Here is a 17,621-nt window from a genome sequence, read left to right as displayed (position 1 = left end):
CTTTATACGAACATCTGTGTTTTTTCTCTCGCTTGTTCACCTTTTTTTCTAGTTTACTTGTTTCTTTGTACATCTAAACTAAAAACTCCTGTATCACTTGAACCATTTATTTATTTATAGATAGAAAGGTCTGGAAAAAAATACTGCTTTCCCTAAAAACATTGCTGTACAAATCTTTCCTGGAGAGAAACTGTTTGCCTGCAAACTTTCTCCAGTGACTGTATCAGAACTTCAGGGCAAAATTCATCAAACCGCTGGAGCAAATCAAGCAAAAGAAACAAGCTGACTTATAATTTTCTGTTCAATGCCCTGACATGACTGACTGCATAGACTAGTTGCACTGAAACTGCTTTTTTGTGAATGGGTACAGCAGCAGCACTGCTCTGATCTGAACTGCACGTGTCATCAGTTTTTGAAACACAACATTAAAACAATAACCTGAAAGGAACTGTTCTGTGAACATCAACTGCACAGTTTCTGTTTTTCCGCTGTCTTTAAATCAGCTGTTGATTTTAGCACATTTTATCTATAGACAAAATACACACAGGAAAAATGCAGTGTTTTAGCTAGTGTCTGATATATTTATATGTTATTTAAAAGTGCTTCTTGCATGCAGAAAACTCCGACCTGTGTTTGGTTCAATGATGATACATAAATAAACATTTCACACAGAGTTTTATGGGTTTGTGTTTCACATTGGGTCCGTGGAGAGAGATTAGGTCAGCCCAAAGCCACCCCCTCTTAGTGGGACCCAGGGGTTGGGTGTGACCGTTCAGCATTACAGATGTTCCTTTTATGTTCTCCAACGTGTGCTGGTTTATCATGCTAAACTGAAAAGGTCTTTTTCTCCTGAGATTGTCTTTGTCAGTGCTTAATTTATAAATGACTCCATTCAAGTGAGGTCATACGTTAGTGTCATTAGTCAGTACGAGGCTCAACATTAAGAACAAGCGCCTGCGCTGTGATATATATCGCTGCTGGAGAACAGACCACAGTAAAAGAGCTATAAAAATCACTTAAACCAGATCCAGCCAGAACCGAAACACCAGCTAAACAAGGTCCAAATGTGCGTTTATATGTGATGTAGTTAGCAGGATACACTTGCATCATATAACTGTCAAACTGTGCCATGGTTTTGCTGTCAATGTTAAAAAGCTAATTGCTAAGTCAAACATCACTGTTTCTACTGCTATTGAAAATTGATCAGCGATGTTCTGGCAACCACCCACAATAGCCTAGGACTGTGGTTCTCAACCGGTGGCCTTAGCAGTTATTATTTTTTAAGATAAGATTAAAAAGCAATAAAATGAACCAAAACAATTACAAATCTTTTTAAATTCTAGTTTAATTTACCGCCTCAAACCAGGATTCCCAGTCTGCATATATGAGAATGCCTATTTTTGTAATAATACCAAGCTCTAAAATATTTTATTGGCTAGAGATTTAAATCTTATAATTTGTAATCCTTATCATGCAAGAAGTCATGTATATTCATTGGGAAAATAATGTGGGATCCCTGAAGAACATTACGCATTTAAACCTTCTGCAATTCTGCAATTTTCATTATTATTTTAGTGCCTTGTCCTAATTTACAAAAAGTAGGAGTGCCCATAGATCATGACAGCCTTTTTTGTGCAGTCAAACATTACAAGCATTTCATTTAAAAAATCATAAAAGCATGACTCTCTAAAAATATTTTAACTTTCTGCTTCATTTTGAGTGGATCCAGGGGTTTTTGGCCGCATGGGGACCATTTCACTTTGGCATTAGCATAAAATGAAAACATAAAATGTATTTCCTTCATGTGTTTGAATCACAGTCAGTTTATTGTTACAATAACCTTTCAAGAATCCTTCAACTTTAGGAGGGACAGAACACTTTTGGATTTTAGATCAGAAAGTGAATAAATGCAATAGAGGCTTGCTACCAGCTAAAACCAGCCAACCAGCTTAGGTCTACGTAGGTGCATCTAGCCTAGTCTAGGCTGGTTTTAGATGGTCTTTGGCCACTCTCTGAGCTGGTCAGACTGGGAGACCAGCTGGAACAACCAGCTAAAACCAGCTTGGCCAGGCTGGGAGACCTGCTCAAACCACCTAATTTAAGCCAGCTAAGACCAGACAACCAGCTTAGGTTTTTTTTTTTTAGCAGGAATATTTTTTTGTTAATATTTGGTGTCAGTAATTTGCTCATAGACATAAACCTATTTGTGCTGAACTTTGGCTCATCTTGTACTGTCTGTGATACAGACAGGAATAATAGATTAAATCAATCAAACTTACATAATTATCATAGCAACAGCTAAAAGGAGGAAGGAAGGTATGCATTAACTCTCTCCTGTTCATTCAGGGCCTCACATTTATTTTAAGTGCAACTCAAAAATGTTTATCAAACACGTAAACAGTCATTCCGACTGTGGTTGTGTGCTAGCAACTGCTATAAATATTAAAACACAGCAGCTGCAGGAGCTGTCAACACTGACGCACACCAGTGACCCACTTCCTGTTTAGAAATACGGACAAACACCATCAAGGTCTAATCGGACATACCTGTGTTTCCACGCCTGTATAACACTACACTGAGCAGCACAGCTGTGTGAAAATAAACATTCAATTACAGAATCACCCAGACTGCCAAAGTATGACTGGAGAGACCACGTTCACTCGGTCACTATCAAGAGGCTTCATTACACAGTTTAGTGCAAGTTTAAATCCACATACATATTTTCTTTCTTTCCCACAGCTCTTGCAATAAGATCCACAAATATATTTCCTGAAGCCCAATTAGGTCTTAAATAACAAATTTTCATTGTTCAGGGAGGTGTTTTTCAACTTGAGTGAGACAAAAAGAAAGACGAAATGAAGAACGAATATGAGTGCAAGAACTTATAGGTGAGTCAGTGAGAAGATCTGTTGACTCTGCTTTCTAAAGTCAACACCTCTAATGAGAGTCGGAGAGGTTAAGGAGTCTAATGAAGGGTTAATTAGCACTAATTGACATCATTAATCATTACAGCTGTCACAGAAAGAGACATTCCCAGTTAGCAGACAGAATGGAAAATGTGTAACAAGTGGTCACGTTTAATATCTTCTTTATAGCATATTCAGTATTGCAACTAGCAAAAAAGTTCCAAAAAAGTATCTCTATTCGACATAGTTTTATTCTGCTAGGCAATAATGTGTGTGTAACTTATTCTTTTTTTTAATGCTACATTTTATATATATATATATATATATATATATATATATATATATATATATATATATATATATATATATATATATATATAACTTTATAAATTCTATTTTCTTAAAAAAATAATCGTACCCAATGAAATATTGTTCAAAGTGACTGTGAGTGAGACTAGTGTGAAACAGCATGCACAGCTGCGCACTCCAGTGGTGAGATCGCACTACTGCAAACTATTTTTTTTTTCTTCTCAAATTTCTTTCCCTCAAAAGGGTAAGTTCACTCAAAAATGAAAATTCTGTCATTAATTACTCACTCTCATGTCGTTCCAAACCTGTAAGAAACCTGTCATCTTTTGTTCTGAAGATGAACAGAGGTCTTACGGGTTTAACAACATGAGGGTAAGTAATTATTAATGACAGAATGTTCATTTTTGGGTGAACTATCCCTTTAAATTCTCACTCTTTCTCTATCAAAAATAAAACTGAGGAGTTATTTTCAGTAACTGTATGTTTATTGTGTTAATCATTTACAGTCTGATGCAACAATCCACAGAGAAAATACTCAGGGAATAATACAGTGTTCACGTCAACTTTGGGCTTCGACCTTTGACTTGTCCACAAAATGCAACTCATAATTTTACCCAATGTACAGAAATCCTAATATTTTAATGGCACAAACACACAGAGCTTCTTTCACTTTGAGACACACAGCCTACACCCGCTTTTTTTCTTCTTCTTACACTCTCTCTCAAAAGCTGAGAAGCGTCACAAAGAAAGGAAAATCAGATGAGTTTAGAATGTTGTTTGAGTAGTCTTTTAAATTACCCAAATTATTACTTTCTAATGGTGTCTTTAAATATGTATTCAAAAGAAGGGAGCGGATTTCAAAATATACACACAAGGATGTTCTCATCAAAATGGACATTACACATTTCGGTCAGTTTCATCACAAACCACCACGACACATTAGCTTATCGAGCCATAAATATACGCTAAAAACACCAGATAATCTTGCAGGACAGTTTTAAAACATGGTCTTTCCATTGTATAAAAAAACGCTCAACAAGACGTTTTAAGTCATGCAAAAATAACAATTAAGTACAACTTTTAGAAAACATATAAATACTACTAATTGATAATCCACCAGTTCCACTCGAAACATTCTTAAATCCATTTAAAAATTAATCAGAATTGATTATTTTACAATGCCACGTTTCTCTCCTCCTCGACTCAACAGAAACCACAAATACCCGCAGACACCAGAAGAGGGCGCTCAGACCAAGAGCCATCCTTTTACCTTGCTAATCACCTTAGAGTCCAAAATACTGTACAAACGTTCGTTTTATTCGGTTTTTTTTGTGGCGGTGGATATCATTTTTACCACAGTTATAAGTTAGCGACTACGACTAAAGTAGCCTAAAAATATGGTATTTTGTGCAGAAAAAGTAACAGGGAAAATTTAATTTGTCTGACTGGCTCCCATTCCGCTTTTGCAACGCAATAATAATAATAATAATACAACTTTGGCATTGAACGTTTGTAAGCATGCATTTAGCGACAAATTCAACACCGCTATTTTCAAAAGACAGAAAGAATCAATTAAAAATAAATGGCCCATAGGCTAGACTCTTTGAATGTGTTAAATTAAATATTCATCTGAAATGTCAGAGTGAGAGCTGAAGACATTTTTCTTGGGTACTTTTTCTTGTTTTCTTCTCTTCAGATAGGGCCTTGGATCTGTGTTTTCTGATTTAACTCATTATCTAGCATACAAAATACATGAGCTGTGGTCTTACAGTATATGATGCTCACAGAACACTTTTTTCTATGGTGAATATATATGGCAGAGCTGTATAAAAAGCATGTAAATCTCTCTTACAGACACATTTACATAACTCTTCAGACTTTTATTATTATTATTATTATTTCAACAGGTTAGTTGTAAGTTTAGACCTAAAGGTGTCTAAAAGAGTTCTTCCTCACCTGGTCCCAGACCATACTACCATGATGCCGACTGTACATTAATGCTGTGTCCATCTCAGTCTCATACAACACATAATCAGAACACCTGAAACAACTTTGTAACTCAAAAGAATTCACCTTTGTTACTTTACAGAACTGCCAGAAATGTAAAGCTCACTGAACCCTTTATACATACAATGTATATAATTACCGTCACATGAACAACCTTACCAGATCACAATGTACAGTTTTTCTCCTTTTTTATCTTTTGTTTGCTTGAAATGTTGTGTTTTAAGTCTTCAAGCAGTGAAAGAAGAGTGATGACGTTCATATGGTGAATCAAGGGTCTGTGAGGTCTGTGTTTCAGGGCCAAAGTGAGAGAAGAATCTAATCTAAGAACACATGTTGCACAAACACCCAGATGAAAACAAAGAAGAGTATGCATGGATTTACTCAACGTTTGTCCACAAGAGCGCATGCATGTCTTTCTGTCTTCAATATCCGATCAAAGCTTTTCTGTTACAGTTCAAAGGGATTTTTTTGGACTTTAGGACCTCTTGAGTTTGTGTTAGTATTCAGATGGATGGAGTGTGGGTTTCTGGATAACCATCAGGAGTAATAGATGGTGGCGGGAGCGGGATTGGGGTCGTGGGGGCATTAGATTGAGTCTTCAGACTGGAGATGAGGACAATAGAGTATATAGAGACTGATAACAAGCAGTGAAGTGTCGTCACAGGGATAATAAGAAGCAGTACAGGCGATAAACAGTCACTGAATGAGATGCTGTGTGAGAATCTGTCAACCTCCAGTGGTTTTTGCTTTTTCTTCCTGTCTCTCAGTTTCTTTTTTACTCCGTCTCTCATCCCTCGCTACTCTCCCGCACTCCGCGGTGCTCTGGGGGCGGGCCTCCCATCGTGTGTTCTGCGATTTCGCCCTTTCCTCACTTCCTTCAGGTGCTTCCACTTTTTAGAGTGCAGCGGGTCGTGAACCGGCGCCTCATTGGCTGGATCTGGAGCACTCTTCCCTGATAGGCTGTGCCTGCGTGACCAAACTTGTTCGCAGATCTGGTCGACTGTGTTTAAGTTTGGATGATCCACCAACTGCATGAAGTCTCTGTACCACAGCTTTTGATTGGTTGACTGCCCGTGATTGGCGTGGGATTGGGCGGGGCTGCGAGGGATAGGAGCTGAAGGGGCGGAGCCAGCCAAAGGCAAAATCTCCAGTGTGATAGCGAGGAGGGTTTGGGTGAATCCATGTTCCATCGCGTGACACTGATACACGCCACTGTCTCTACGCACAGCTCGCCTTAGCAACAGGCCTCGCTCAGTCTGCAAAACACGGTCATCTAGACGAACCTGTAATTACACACACACACACACACTCACTCACTCAATAAATACATCAAATATAAGTTATAACCACACTGATAAGAGACAGAATGAAAGTCATTCATTTGAACAAAGACACACATTTATCATCTCTTATCAATGACGTCTATATCCGTCTTTCCCATAATAACCACACATATCTGCCCCAGCCTGCTCTCTTCTCTCTCACCTCCTCCCGTGGGTTTTCCGGGTGCCTCTGATAGGTCCATGTAATCTGGGCCTGTAGTGATTTCGGGATGCATTCCAGGAAGGAGCTGCTTCCATCCACAGCATACAGCCTCTTCTCCAGGACACGCTGCTTCTGATGGTCTGCACAACATTGCAATGTATAAGACATTCAGATAAGGCATTAGACAATCACTTTAATCATATAAGATTGAACACTGAAATCTATAAACTGCATGGGCTCAGTAATATGTATAATAAATACACTGATATAAAAATTCTGGTTAATAGCAAAAAGACAAATTATTTTAATGTTTTTCTATAGAATGCACCATGAAAAGTAAAATCTATAGTTTTAAATGCTTCAAGTAAATTCATACTGTTCATGATTTATATTGTTACAGTGTGAGTATTTGGAAATTTTGCAATTGAAGCTTACATTAATAAAGTCTGGGTTGTTTTTTCTTTTACATTTACCTTGAGATGATGTCATGCAACCCTTTCTTTGTTGGCCTCTACATTTAGCATTTTATATTTTATTACATAAAGTACTACTCAGAAGCTTGTGGTTTGGGAGACTTTTAAATTGTTTTTTTTTTTTTAAAGAAGTGACTTGTGCACAGCAAAACTGCATTTATTTGATTACAGATACAGTAAAAGAGTAATACTTTGAAACATTATTGCAACTTTTTTTTCTATTTTAATATATTTAATATGATTTAAAATAAATTTACTCCTGTGATGCAAAAGCTGAATTTCCAGCAGCCATTACACCAGTCTAGTGTCACATGATCCTCATAATTAACAGGTGCATCTCAAAAAAAAAATTTTTTAATTTTTTTTTACATTTAATAAAAAAAAAGCTAATTTTCTTATATTCCAAATTCATTGCACACAAACTGAAATATTTCAAGAGTTTTTAATTCTGATAGTTACAACTTACAGCTTAGAAAAAATAATTCTGTATCTCAAAAAATTTGAATATTCCATTTTGATCTTGATTAGTTTGATTCATTGTGAGTATAAATACTGTAACTCTTGGTCTAGTTTAAAACATGCAACCACAATTACACGAAAGACTACTGACTTGACAGTTGTCCAGAAGACAATCATCAACACACTCCACAAGGAAGGGAAGCCACAGAAGGTCATTGCTGAAAGTCCTGCCTTATCACAGAGTGCTGTATCAAAATATATTCAAAGAAAGTTGACAGGATGGAAAATTGTAGTAGGAAAAGGTGCACAAGCAACAGGGATGACCACAGCCTTGGGAAGATTGTCAGGAAAAGCCGATTCAAGAACTTGGGAGAGCTTCACAAGGAGTGGACTGAAGCTGGAGTTGGCGCATCAATAGACACTTTATGGTGATGCTGATTTCATTTTGCACCTGCCCACAATGCCAAAACCACTTCCAAGTGGTTTCCTGACCATGATATTACTGTGCTTGATTGGCTAGCCAACTCATCTGACCTGAACCTCACAGAGAATCTATGGGGTATTGTGAAGAGGAAGATAAGTAACATCTGACAAACAATACAGAGGAGCTGAAGGCCGCTATCAAAGGAGCCTGGACTTCAATAACGCCTCAGCAGTGCCACAGACTGATCGCCTCCATGCCACGCTGCATTTAAGCAGTAATTTGTGCAAAAGGATCCCCAACCGAGTGCATAATTAAACCTGCTTTGGAGATCTTGAACATTTGTGTTTTGTAAATCTTTTTTTTGGATTGATCTCTGAGAAAATATTCACATTTTTTGAGATACTGAATTTGTAATTTTCCTAAGCTGAAAATCATAACCATCAGAATTAAAACCAAAAAAAATCTTGAAATATTTCAGTTTGTGTGCAATGAATCTAGAATATAAGAAAGTTAGCTTTTTTTTTAAAATAAAATTTAAAAAAATAAATAAAGAACTTTACCATGATATTCTGTTTAAAAAAACATTTATTATCAATGTTAAAAACAGTTGTGGAAATCATGATACTTTTTGCAGGATTTTCTGATCCTGCAGAAAAAACTTTATTTAAAATTTCTACTTAAAAGTATATTTGTCACTTTTGATCTGATTGAATTATATCCCTGGAACTTGTGAGCAGACTTGTGACCTACCAGTCAAGAACCACTACTTAAATTCATTTTGTGACCTAATAACTGTGCAGTAGTGAGAACAGAGAAATGGCTGTTGGAAGTACTGCAGTATTACCTCCTGAGCAGAGTGCATTAGGATCCCCATTCCTCACATCCTGACGCCGGAACCTCCTACACACATCAATACACATACACACAAACATATTAAAAAGCCTTAGCATAACATATTCCTCAGGTCTGAGTATGCAATACAGCGGGATCCAATAGTCGGACACAAGTAGTAAAAATGCTCTACTTTGAATTTTGAATATGGTCACAGCATTTTAGACTCCATCAGACAATGTGTATGAACAAAGCCTGCAATATCCAGTATGACTGAAGCTGTACCGTTTTGTGTTTGGCAGGTAGCGTGTGCAGGTGTGTCCGTCCCATGCGCAGTACGGATCTCGAGCCAGGCAGCACTCGGCACAAGCTTTACCGTACATACTGCAGCGGTGCAGAGGCACCTGGACAACACCTGTGTCTGAGCCAACATACAGCTGTTGCTGTGGAGAGAGAGAGAGAGAGAGAGAGAGAGAGAGAGAGAGAGAAAATCACATGATTTACTGACACACTGCTTTCATGTGTCTCTGTAATTCTGTTTAAAAATAGCTGGATTTTGTTTAAACAAGACTCATTCTTACTCGTTTAGAGGAAATCTGCATACTGATAATAGATGAAGAATCCTGCAACAAGAACACAAGGGTTGGTTTTACAGATGTTTATTAATTTATTTTGAACTATGAAAGCATTATTATTTTCTTTAAATGTAAAGTGAATCATAATTGCTAAGACTAACTTACAAAATGTTAACATTAAAAAACAATAACACTCAAACAATTAATTTAATTATATTTGATTTATTTTTATAGCCATATGAGGACATCACTAAAAAAGAGGTTTTAGCATTCATCTGATCACAAATTTGTCCCCAAAGTAAACACACACACACACACACACACACACACACACACACACACACACTCACACACTCCTATCACCTTAAAGACCTGAAGCTCTTCTAGCAGAAGCTCTGTGTTAATCCAGCTTCCTTTGGGTACAGAGATCACCTTCAGCACTGTGCCGACATCTGCAGAGAGACACAGAGACCCTTTAACCAGAGCCACAACCTGTAAAGACAGTTTAGTCTGGAGGGTTTCACCAATGTTCGGTCAGTATTCTACCTGTTCCGATGAACATTACATCGTAGTGTCCATCGGCGGCATTGACGCGGTCTACAGTAATCTGAGTGAAGGTGTATGGTATTCCAGTACGCAGGAACAGTGGCCTGCCTCCCAGTGGAGTGACTGGATTAAACATTAAAGGATGGTGCCTTGCAAACTGGATTACATTATCAGGAAAACCTTTAGTGGACTCAAAACTCCCAAACGTTTTACTGGGACACTGCGGAAGAGAGAAAGAGATATCAGTAGAATCCAGAAACACAATCCGTTCACATGGTATCAATATACTACACAGGTCAGCAAGTCCAAACCTATTACCAATCTACATCTACTTTTACTTTACAAAAAACTCATTTATATTCCCACAAACTTGTTTTGAAATGGCACTGATACTTCAACTTGTTTCCACTACCGTTCATGAAAAAAATGTATCATGGATTTCTCAAAAAAAAAAAAAAAAACTTCTTTTAAAAACATACAAATTTTACAGACCCAAACTTTTGAAATATAAGTTATTTACCGTATGTGAGATGTAAGGAAACTGTTCTTACCATGCCTGGCCGTGGGTAGGGCACTTTACCCTGGAATGGAACCCACTGATAATTGGGTCCCTCTTTGTGGGCAAAAGGTCCTAAAAATGCCCGGCGAATGTCATTCATGGTGTAGAGACACACTGCAGAACCCTGAAATACGCTACTGTAAGAAGCAAACACACGTTACAGTATAGGGATATTGAAGTGATTACACAAATGCTGAGCTCAGGTACTTTGGCTCACTTTTACTTATTAAAATGCCCTAAATGTGAAATAAATTCACCCTAAATGTTTTAAAATGTTTTTATCTCTCAAAATAGAGTGATCAGATATAGTAAATGTAAATATTTCCTATACAATCCATTATTTTAATAATTATTTAAAGGCACAATTCACGCAAACAATAAAAATTCTGTCATCATGTGTTTTTTACTTAGAAATTTTGATTAATTGCTTTTTTTCATTTGAAAGTTAAGTTTAGGGAAAGTTCAATTACTTTCAGAAAAACAAAAGAAAAAAACATTCAGCTAAATATTTATCTTTGTGTTCTACAAAAAAAAAAACAGTCATACGGGTTTGTACTGACAAAAAGATTAGCAAACAATTACAAAATGTAACTTTCTGGGTGAGCTAAGCCTTTAACCCACACCCTTTGATGAACTCAGACCTTGAGGTGGTGAAGACGGTGTAGATCAGTGGGTTCTTTCGGTCACGGGTCTGCAGCAGGAACACATCCCCTAAAGGTGTGGACAAAGGTCAGATGGCAATGAAATGCAATTGCCAGCTATAACAGCATAATTTAAGCCTAGTGTCTGTATGTGAGAGATTAAGTTCTTACTAAGTTCATCAAAATGTGTTTCAGTGCCATCATTGCCTGGTACAGAACACACAAGACGAGCCTTTAGAAAAGTCGTCCACTTATTTACTAGACTGCGCTGTCCTCCCATATCATTCTGTAAAAAACAAACAAAAAAACACATACATTCAAATCAAAATGATAAACTGCAGCCAATGTTCATTAGGCTTGGTAAATGCATATAAAATAGGGCTGATAAATCCTGCTCCTAACCCTGCAGAGCTGTCCAATCCGGGAATATGTAACTTTCCCAAATCCCTGAGCTTCTACAGCAGTTTCTCTGAAGAAGAAGAAGACTTTATCATCGTCAGGATTCTCACTCTCCGGAACACCATATGCCGCAATAAACTTGGGCTCTGAAACACAGCATTATCATAGGGCTCAGTGTCATTATACAAAAACAGAAAAACAAAGATGCATCTAAACACATGGCTCAATGACAGATAAGAGTGTGCAAGATAAAGAATAGGAAAAAGAAAACTTTATTAAAATATCTCATTAAAAATGCATGCAGGAAATGCTTATTCTTTCTAAGATATAATTTTAAAGAACTTTATTCTTTTAATGTGGACTTTTTTCTGTCATGATATCAGGACAAAAAACAAAAACTAAACATGCCTAATTTTGTCTAAGATACTCTATCATACATATACATACCATTAAGCCAGCGAGAATCATGCTGTTCTGTTCGTATGGAGGTCCTTTGTCCCATGCTGCGAAAGATTGTAAAGTCACGTCCCATCAAATCAGTGGCCACACCTGCATAAAGCTCATCACCTATGCGATGGTGTAGAAATGGTTACTGTTTTGACGTGATGTAACAGCATTTAAATGGAAGACAGAAGGCTGAACAGTGGCAACTAACCAATCAGAACAGATGCTGATGTGTGGCGTGGGTCGTATGGACTCTTTCCTTTTCCATCTTCTACCACAGAGGGGTCGATTCTAAACACATGATCCTAAAAAGAAAAAGGAAAATAAAGCACTGCATTTGGCAAACTGCCGTATATAACACAAACTCATTCACATGCATCCAAACGCTCACACACTTACCTCGATCTTCTGTCCCACCTCCACATAAGCACAGGTGGGGTGGAAAGCCCCTGTCCCACAGGCATACAGGTGAGTCCGATTGTAGTGGTGTAGCACTTTCACATAGTTAACGCAGTCCGTCTGCAATACACACACGCACAAATCAATTTCATGAAGGACATATTTTACATACTTTCACCATTTCATCTTTCAGGCAGGGAAACTATCAACAACTGGATTGACAATTAATAGCTCAGAGCCAAAAGCAGACACAAAACATACACACATATTTTTCAGTTTGTCTTTTAAGGGACCACGTATGGGTCAGACCAGAAACGAAACGTCATTGTGTTACGTATCTTTGACGACAGTCTGACATGAGCGCTGACCTTTCCCTGCTCGCTGTGATCCCGGAACTCTCTGTAATCTCTTGCACTCTCTCGTTCAAACATGAAAACAAAGACAGGTTGACTGTTCAACTGACACACATTGACACATACAGTCTCTCTGTTTCTCTTTTCCTTTTGTGAATGTGCTCACTGGAGCAGGCCACATTTCCCAGAGGGCCTGGAATCACTACGACAACACGAGGGAGCTGGAACATCCGGATTTCAGGGTAGAGGGAGAGGATGCAGGGATGAAGCACAGAGAGGAACGTGGATGAAAAGAGACAAGATGAGACAAGGGTGAGATGAGAGGATATAACCAGAGAAGAGAAGATTTGAGATGAGACAAGAAGAGACAGCAACAGACAATCAGAGATAACCATAGGCAGCAAGAGATGAGACTAGACGAAATGACTAGAGAAAAGAAGACCAAAGCGAGACAAGATGAGAGGAGAAGAGACGACTTGAGACAAGAAGAGAAAAGAAGACCAGAGAAGATTTGAGAGAAGATAAAGCAAGGCTAAAGACAAAACCAGAGAGGACGTAAGTCATGGAGAGACAACGAGAGACAAGATGAACAAAGGCACCATGAGAAAGTCTACACGAGAGGACTTCTGGGAAAGACATGAGGAAACAAGACTAAAAGGCCAAAGACAAGACCAGAGAAGAGTTAAGCTAAGAAGAGACAAACAGAGACAAGATGACCAAAGACAACAAGAGAAGAGACTAGATGAGATGACTAGAGAAACAAGAAGACCAAAACAAGACTAGAAGAAGAAGAAAGGAGAAGGGACAACTTGAGACAAGAAGAGAAAAGATGACCAGAGAAGATATGAGACAAGGAAAGACAGCAGCAAAGAAGAAATTAGACGAGAGAACTAGTGAACAGAAAAGACCAGATGAAACAAGAAGAGAAGAAGAATAAAGACAAAACCAGGGAGGATGTAAGTCATGAAGAGACAATCAGAGACAACATGACCAAAGACAGCAAGAAATGACAAGATGACTAGAGAAGTGACAAGATGAAACAAGAAGAGGCGAGAGGAGAATAGATTAGAAGGCAAAAGTTGAGAAGAGTCAAAACAAGAGATGAGAAAAGACAAAAGTCAACCAGATGCAAGAAGAGAAGAGAAGAGAAGAGAAGAGAAGAGAAGAGAAGAGAAGAGAAGAGAAGAGAAAAGAAGAGGGTCTCCTCTGAGGGTCTTCTCTGAGGGTCTCTTCAGTTTCAGTAGCAGATGTTCCTGCTGTTTGGACTGTAATTATGCCTCACTCCAACTTTTCTCTCTGACTAACGGTGGGCTCTTCAGCAGCAGAATAAACCCTGAACTGAACATCTGTGCACAAGAAACACTTACACACACACACACACACACACACACATACACTGAACTTCAAATATAAGGCACTTCTCCTTTGGGTTCCACTCAATGTATCTTTACTAAGACGAAACAATATAGACATAAATAAGTTTTACTTACATTTCTGTTTATACTGTTATTGAAAGCAATACATTTATAATCTAATTTCATCAAACAAACGGGATTTTACACTTCGTCGTAATGCATGAATTGAATGCTGGATTATAGCAAAAACAAGGTATCTTAGAAGCCAGCATAATCATGCTAGATTAAAAGGAGTGTATGTGTTTTGTGTAGCCTCTCCACTACCTTTCCAGAAAGATTGACATGTGCCCTCCTGCCATGCTTAAACCCTGCACACAAACACACACAGACACGCATATACAGAGCTTGTGGAGAACAAAGGCCTCTCTTTGAGCTTAACGCACCCTGTGAAGAGTGTGTGTGTGTGTTGTACGGTGGGGGTGGCGGAATAGAATCATCGAAGACCAATTAAGTTGCTGACAAACTGTGTTTATACAGGAAGGGGTCTCTCCCTTTCTCTCTACCTCTCGTACACACACACTAGGGCTTCTGTTTCAACAGCTTTACAGCCCTCAATAAGGGAAGGACGTGCTAGGGGTGTGTGTGAGCATGTGTGTGTGTGTGTGTGTGCTCATGGGCTCTTTGAAGTGAGCCCACGAGACAAAGAAAGAAGAAAGAATGAAATACTGAGAGGGAAAGAAAGAAAGCGAACACAACAAAAGAAAAAAAGCTTTAAAATGAACAATGTCTCTCAGGAGGAATAAGCAGTGTGTGTGTGTGTATGTGTGTGTGTGTGTGAATTTCCTGCTGAGATGCGTGTGGTGAACTTTCAACTTTGACCTTTTATTAGCCTGATCATTGGATCCCTGTGTGATTGTCCACATGTCGTCAGATAACATGTAGCATCACATTTATAAATACATCTCGCTATTTTGTTTGTGAGACATTGTTAAAATTCAAATGAATATGATGATAATGACTCAGAAATTGTTTTACTGGGATTTAATTTTTCACAAATAATCTTCCCCTCCAGTTGGCATGCCGACCCGAGAACTGCCAGGGGATCACTGAGTCAGTTCATTTGAAATTGTTGAACTTGAGAATCAAATTGAATGATTCATGTTGATCTGATTCACAAATCTGAACAAAGTGATTCATTCATGATTCGGACTGATCTTACTGTAGAGCTCACTTAAACTATACTAGTCAACATTTTAAGTAGATGAAAGTTGTCCTAAAACCTAAAACCTAAATACGATCTTGTCCTAGGGCAACTTTGATGAACTTTTTTGATTCACTTCAAATGTTGACTACTGTACTACTGTACAATCTGTTTATCATATGAAGATGTTGTATGGCTTCAGAAGACTTGTAACTTGGAGCTTAACAGACATTGACACTATTAACTGTGGTTGTATGACAGTGGCTGAAAGGCTAGGAGTGAGAAAGAAGCAGGACATAAAGACGCTGAAAGACAGAGAGCGAGATGCAGAGAAGTGAGTAAATTGAAAGCAATAATGGGTAAGAATTAGGAGTTCAGACGGAGAGACTGAACAAAAGAGAGATAGCATGAGAAAGTGAAAGGTCAGGGGGAGAATCCCAGAGAAAATCTTAAGTCTTTATTCATGGAGGTCTGGTTCTGTCCCTGCCGTCCTGTACACACCTACATGTAATGAGGGTCAACTCACAGGTCAGCGCACTGAACAAAGTCTGTGTGTGTGTGTGTGTGTGTCAGTTCTCATTGTCAGCTGATCTCAGTCAGTTACCCACCACAGAATGAACTCCAACTCACATGTATTTTGAAATTACACAACCTTGCACACCCTTTACAATAAAAAGAACATTTAGACAGACACAGTGTTCAAAAACCTCCCACACATATCCGCTTAATACACCAGATAAAATACTAAAAACATGAACTACGACCTTCTCACAAACATGTTCAACATGTTATAATACACACGTATTAAAGGCACACTATAAAACAATAAACTCCACTTACAAAAAGTACCATGGTGTTTGCATGTTTTTGGACATATTACCATGAATAATACCGTTGTTTTTGAAAAAAGACTCTTATGCTTACCAAGTCTGCATTCATTTGATCAATTTGACAGCTGCTTAATATTTTTCTAAAAGCCATGATATATTTTGTCAGACATTTATTTTAACTGTCACTTTTGATCATTTTAAAGCATCTTTGCTTAATAAAAATATTATATTCTTAATTCTAATTCTTTGTTTAATTCTTAATTATTTATTCTACTCTAAATCACTTTTAACCTTTATAGAGTCTTAATCAACCTATGGTCCCTCAATATAAAAACATCAATTTTTAATCAGCAACACTTTATTATAACTTTCATAGATTATAATAGTTCACCAATATTCTGAAACTTTTATAAACCATTCGTTATGTTTTGTTAATCTTCTTTGTGGGCTCTCTGAATTTTCATTAACAGGCCTCTGATTTAAATCTTTGTCTCTACACTGATATATGTCTGTTAATGTTGGAGCCGTTTAGAAGAGATGTTTGTGATAGCAGTGCTAATTGCCTGAGTGTGTGTGTTTGTGTGTAAACAGCTCATAGGAGAGATGGTACTGATAGATGTGTAAACTGGGTGTGTTGGTGACCTTAAGATCTAATTATGGCAGACACTCACGTTGATGTCTTTCCCGGCCCAGTTGCACTCTTCTCTCCAATCAACAGGTGCTGGCCAGTAGATCTGAGAGACACAGAGACAGAGAGAGTCCAGAAGTGAGGAAGAGTTTTGGCTTAAGGTTAGGACCTTTGCAGGGTTAGACGTGTTCGGTAGCTTGAGGGACATTCTCTCTGAACACACATCCGGACACATCCTCACTAAACCACACCTGTGTGTGCTTGTGTGAGTCTAGAGCAGTACACAGTGACCGACAACTCTCACTCATCATTCTTTCTTTTTCCTTCCTAAAGTAATAAAAACCTATCATTCTGTCATCGGCATGTTGGCTTGGACCACCATAAATCATCTGGCATGACTTAAAAGGCTGATTCACTTTCACAAAATAAATACTAAAGCTTCCTCACTGGATCTCTAGCACAAACACACACACAATCTCTTAATGTGTGGGCGGCACAAAATAAAAGTGTAAATGGGCTATAAAAAGTCATGTAATCACTTAATTTCTTAAATATCAGCTATAAACACTGGACTACCTACTTAAAGTAAATGTTTGACAGAGATATATAAGCAAACATTTATAAGAATAACATTTCTAGTATTTTATTCTTATTCCAATGTGAAAATATTTTGTATTCCAGAAAAGCCCCCCCCCTCCCAAAAAAAAAACAAAAAAAAAAAATCACAGTAAATTACCTCTAAAATTTAGAATAAATTACAAAAGTAATATTTTTTTGTAATGAATTTACCGTATTGT

The 17,621-nt window shown here is 37.8% G+C and overlaps 1 protein-coding gene across 3 annotated transcripts in view; it reads right to left on the bottom strand.

The window, feature by feature from the left end:
- Positions 1-3,928: 3,928 nt before the first annotated feature.
- sema3b (sema domain, immunoglobulin domain (Ig), short basic domain, secreted, (semaphorin) 3B) overlaps positions 3,929-17,621 on the bottom strand; it is a 34,060-nt gene continuing 20,367 nt past the window's right edge. For 2 of the 3 annotated variants that reach the window (XM_059503572.1, XM_059503571.1), the window contains exons 8-22: positions 16,868-16,930; positions 12,458-12,577; positions 12,270-12,363; positions 12,062-12,181; positions 11,618-11,760; positions 11,387-11,501; positions 11,216-11,285; positions 10,567-10,711; positions 10,016-10,235; positions 9,833-9,921; positions 9,476-9,517; positions 9,180-9,337; positions 8,908-8,963; positions 6,708-6,847; positions 3,929-6,505 (exon numbers count right to left, since the gene is read on the bottom strand). In XM_059503572.1, the coding sequence (XP_059359555.1) occupies positions 6,020-6,505; positions 6,708-6,847; positions 8,908-8,963; positions 9,180-9,337; positions 9,476-9,517; positions 9,833-9,921; positions 10,016-10,235; positions 10,567-10,711; positions 11,216-11,285; positions 11,387-11,501; positions 11,618-11,760; positions 12,062-12,181; positions 12,270-12,363; positions 12,458-12,577; positions 16,868-16,930 (2,061 nt within the window). In that variant the 3' untranslated portion in view covers positions 3,929-6,019. The remainder of the gene's footprint in view (positions 6,506-6,707; positions 6,848-8,907; positions 8,964-9,179; positions 9,338-9,475; positions 9,518-9,832; positions 9,922-10,015; positions 10,236-10,566; positions 10,712-11,215; positions 11,286-11,386; positions 11,502-11,617; positions 11,761-12,061; positions 12,182-12,269; positions 12,364-12,457; positions 12,578-16,867; positions 16,931-17,621) is intronic. The other variant, XM_059503573.1, reaches the window with a different exon arrangement.

The sequence above is a fragment of the Carassius carassius genome, chromosome 21 (genome assembly GCF_963082965.1).
Source record: "Carassius carassius chromosome 21, fCarCar2.1, whole genome shotgun sequence".
NCBI classification, from domain to species: domain Eukaryota; kingdom Metazoa; phylum Chordata; class Actinopteri; order Cypriniformes; family Cyprinidae; genus Carassius; species Carassius carassius.
The sequence above is the reverse complement of the archived record's forward strand: the minus strand, read 5'-3'. Positions and strand labels throughout refer to the sequence as shown.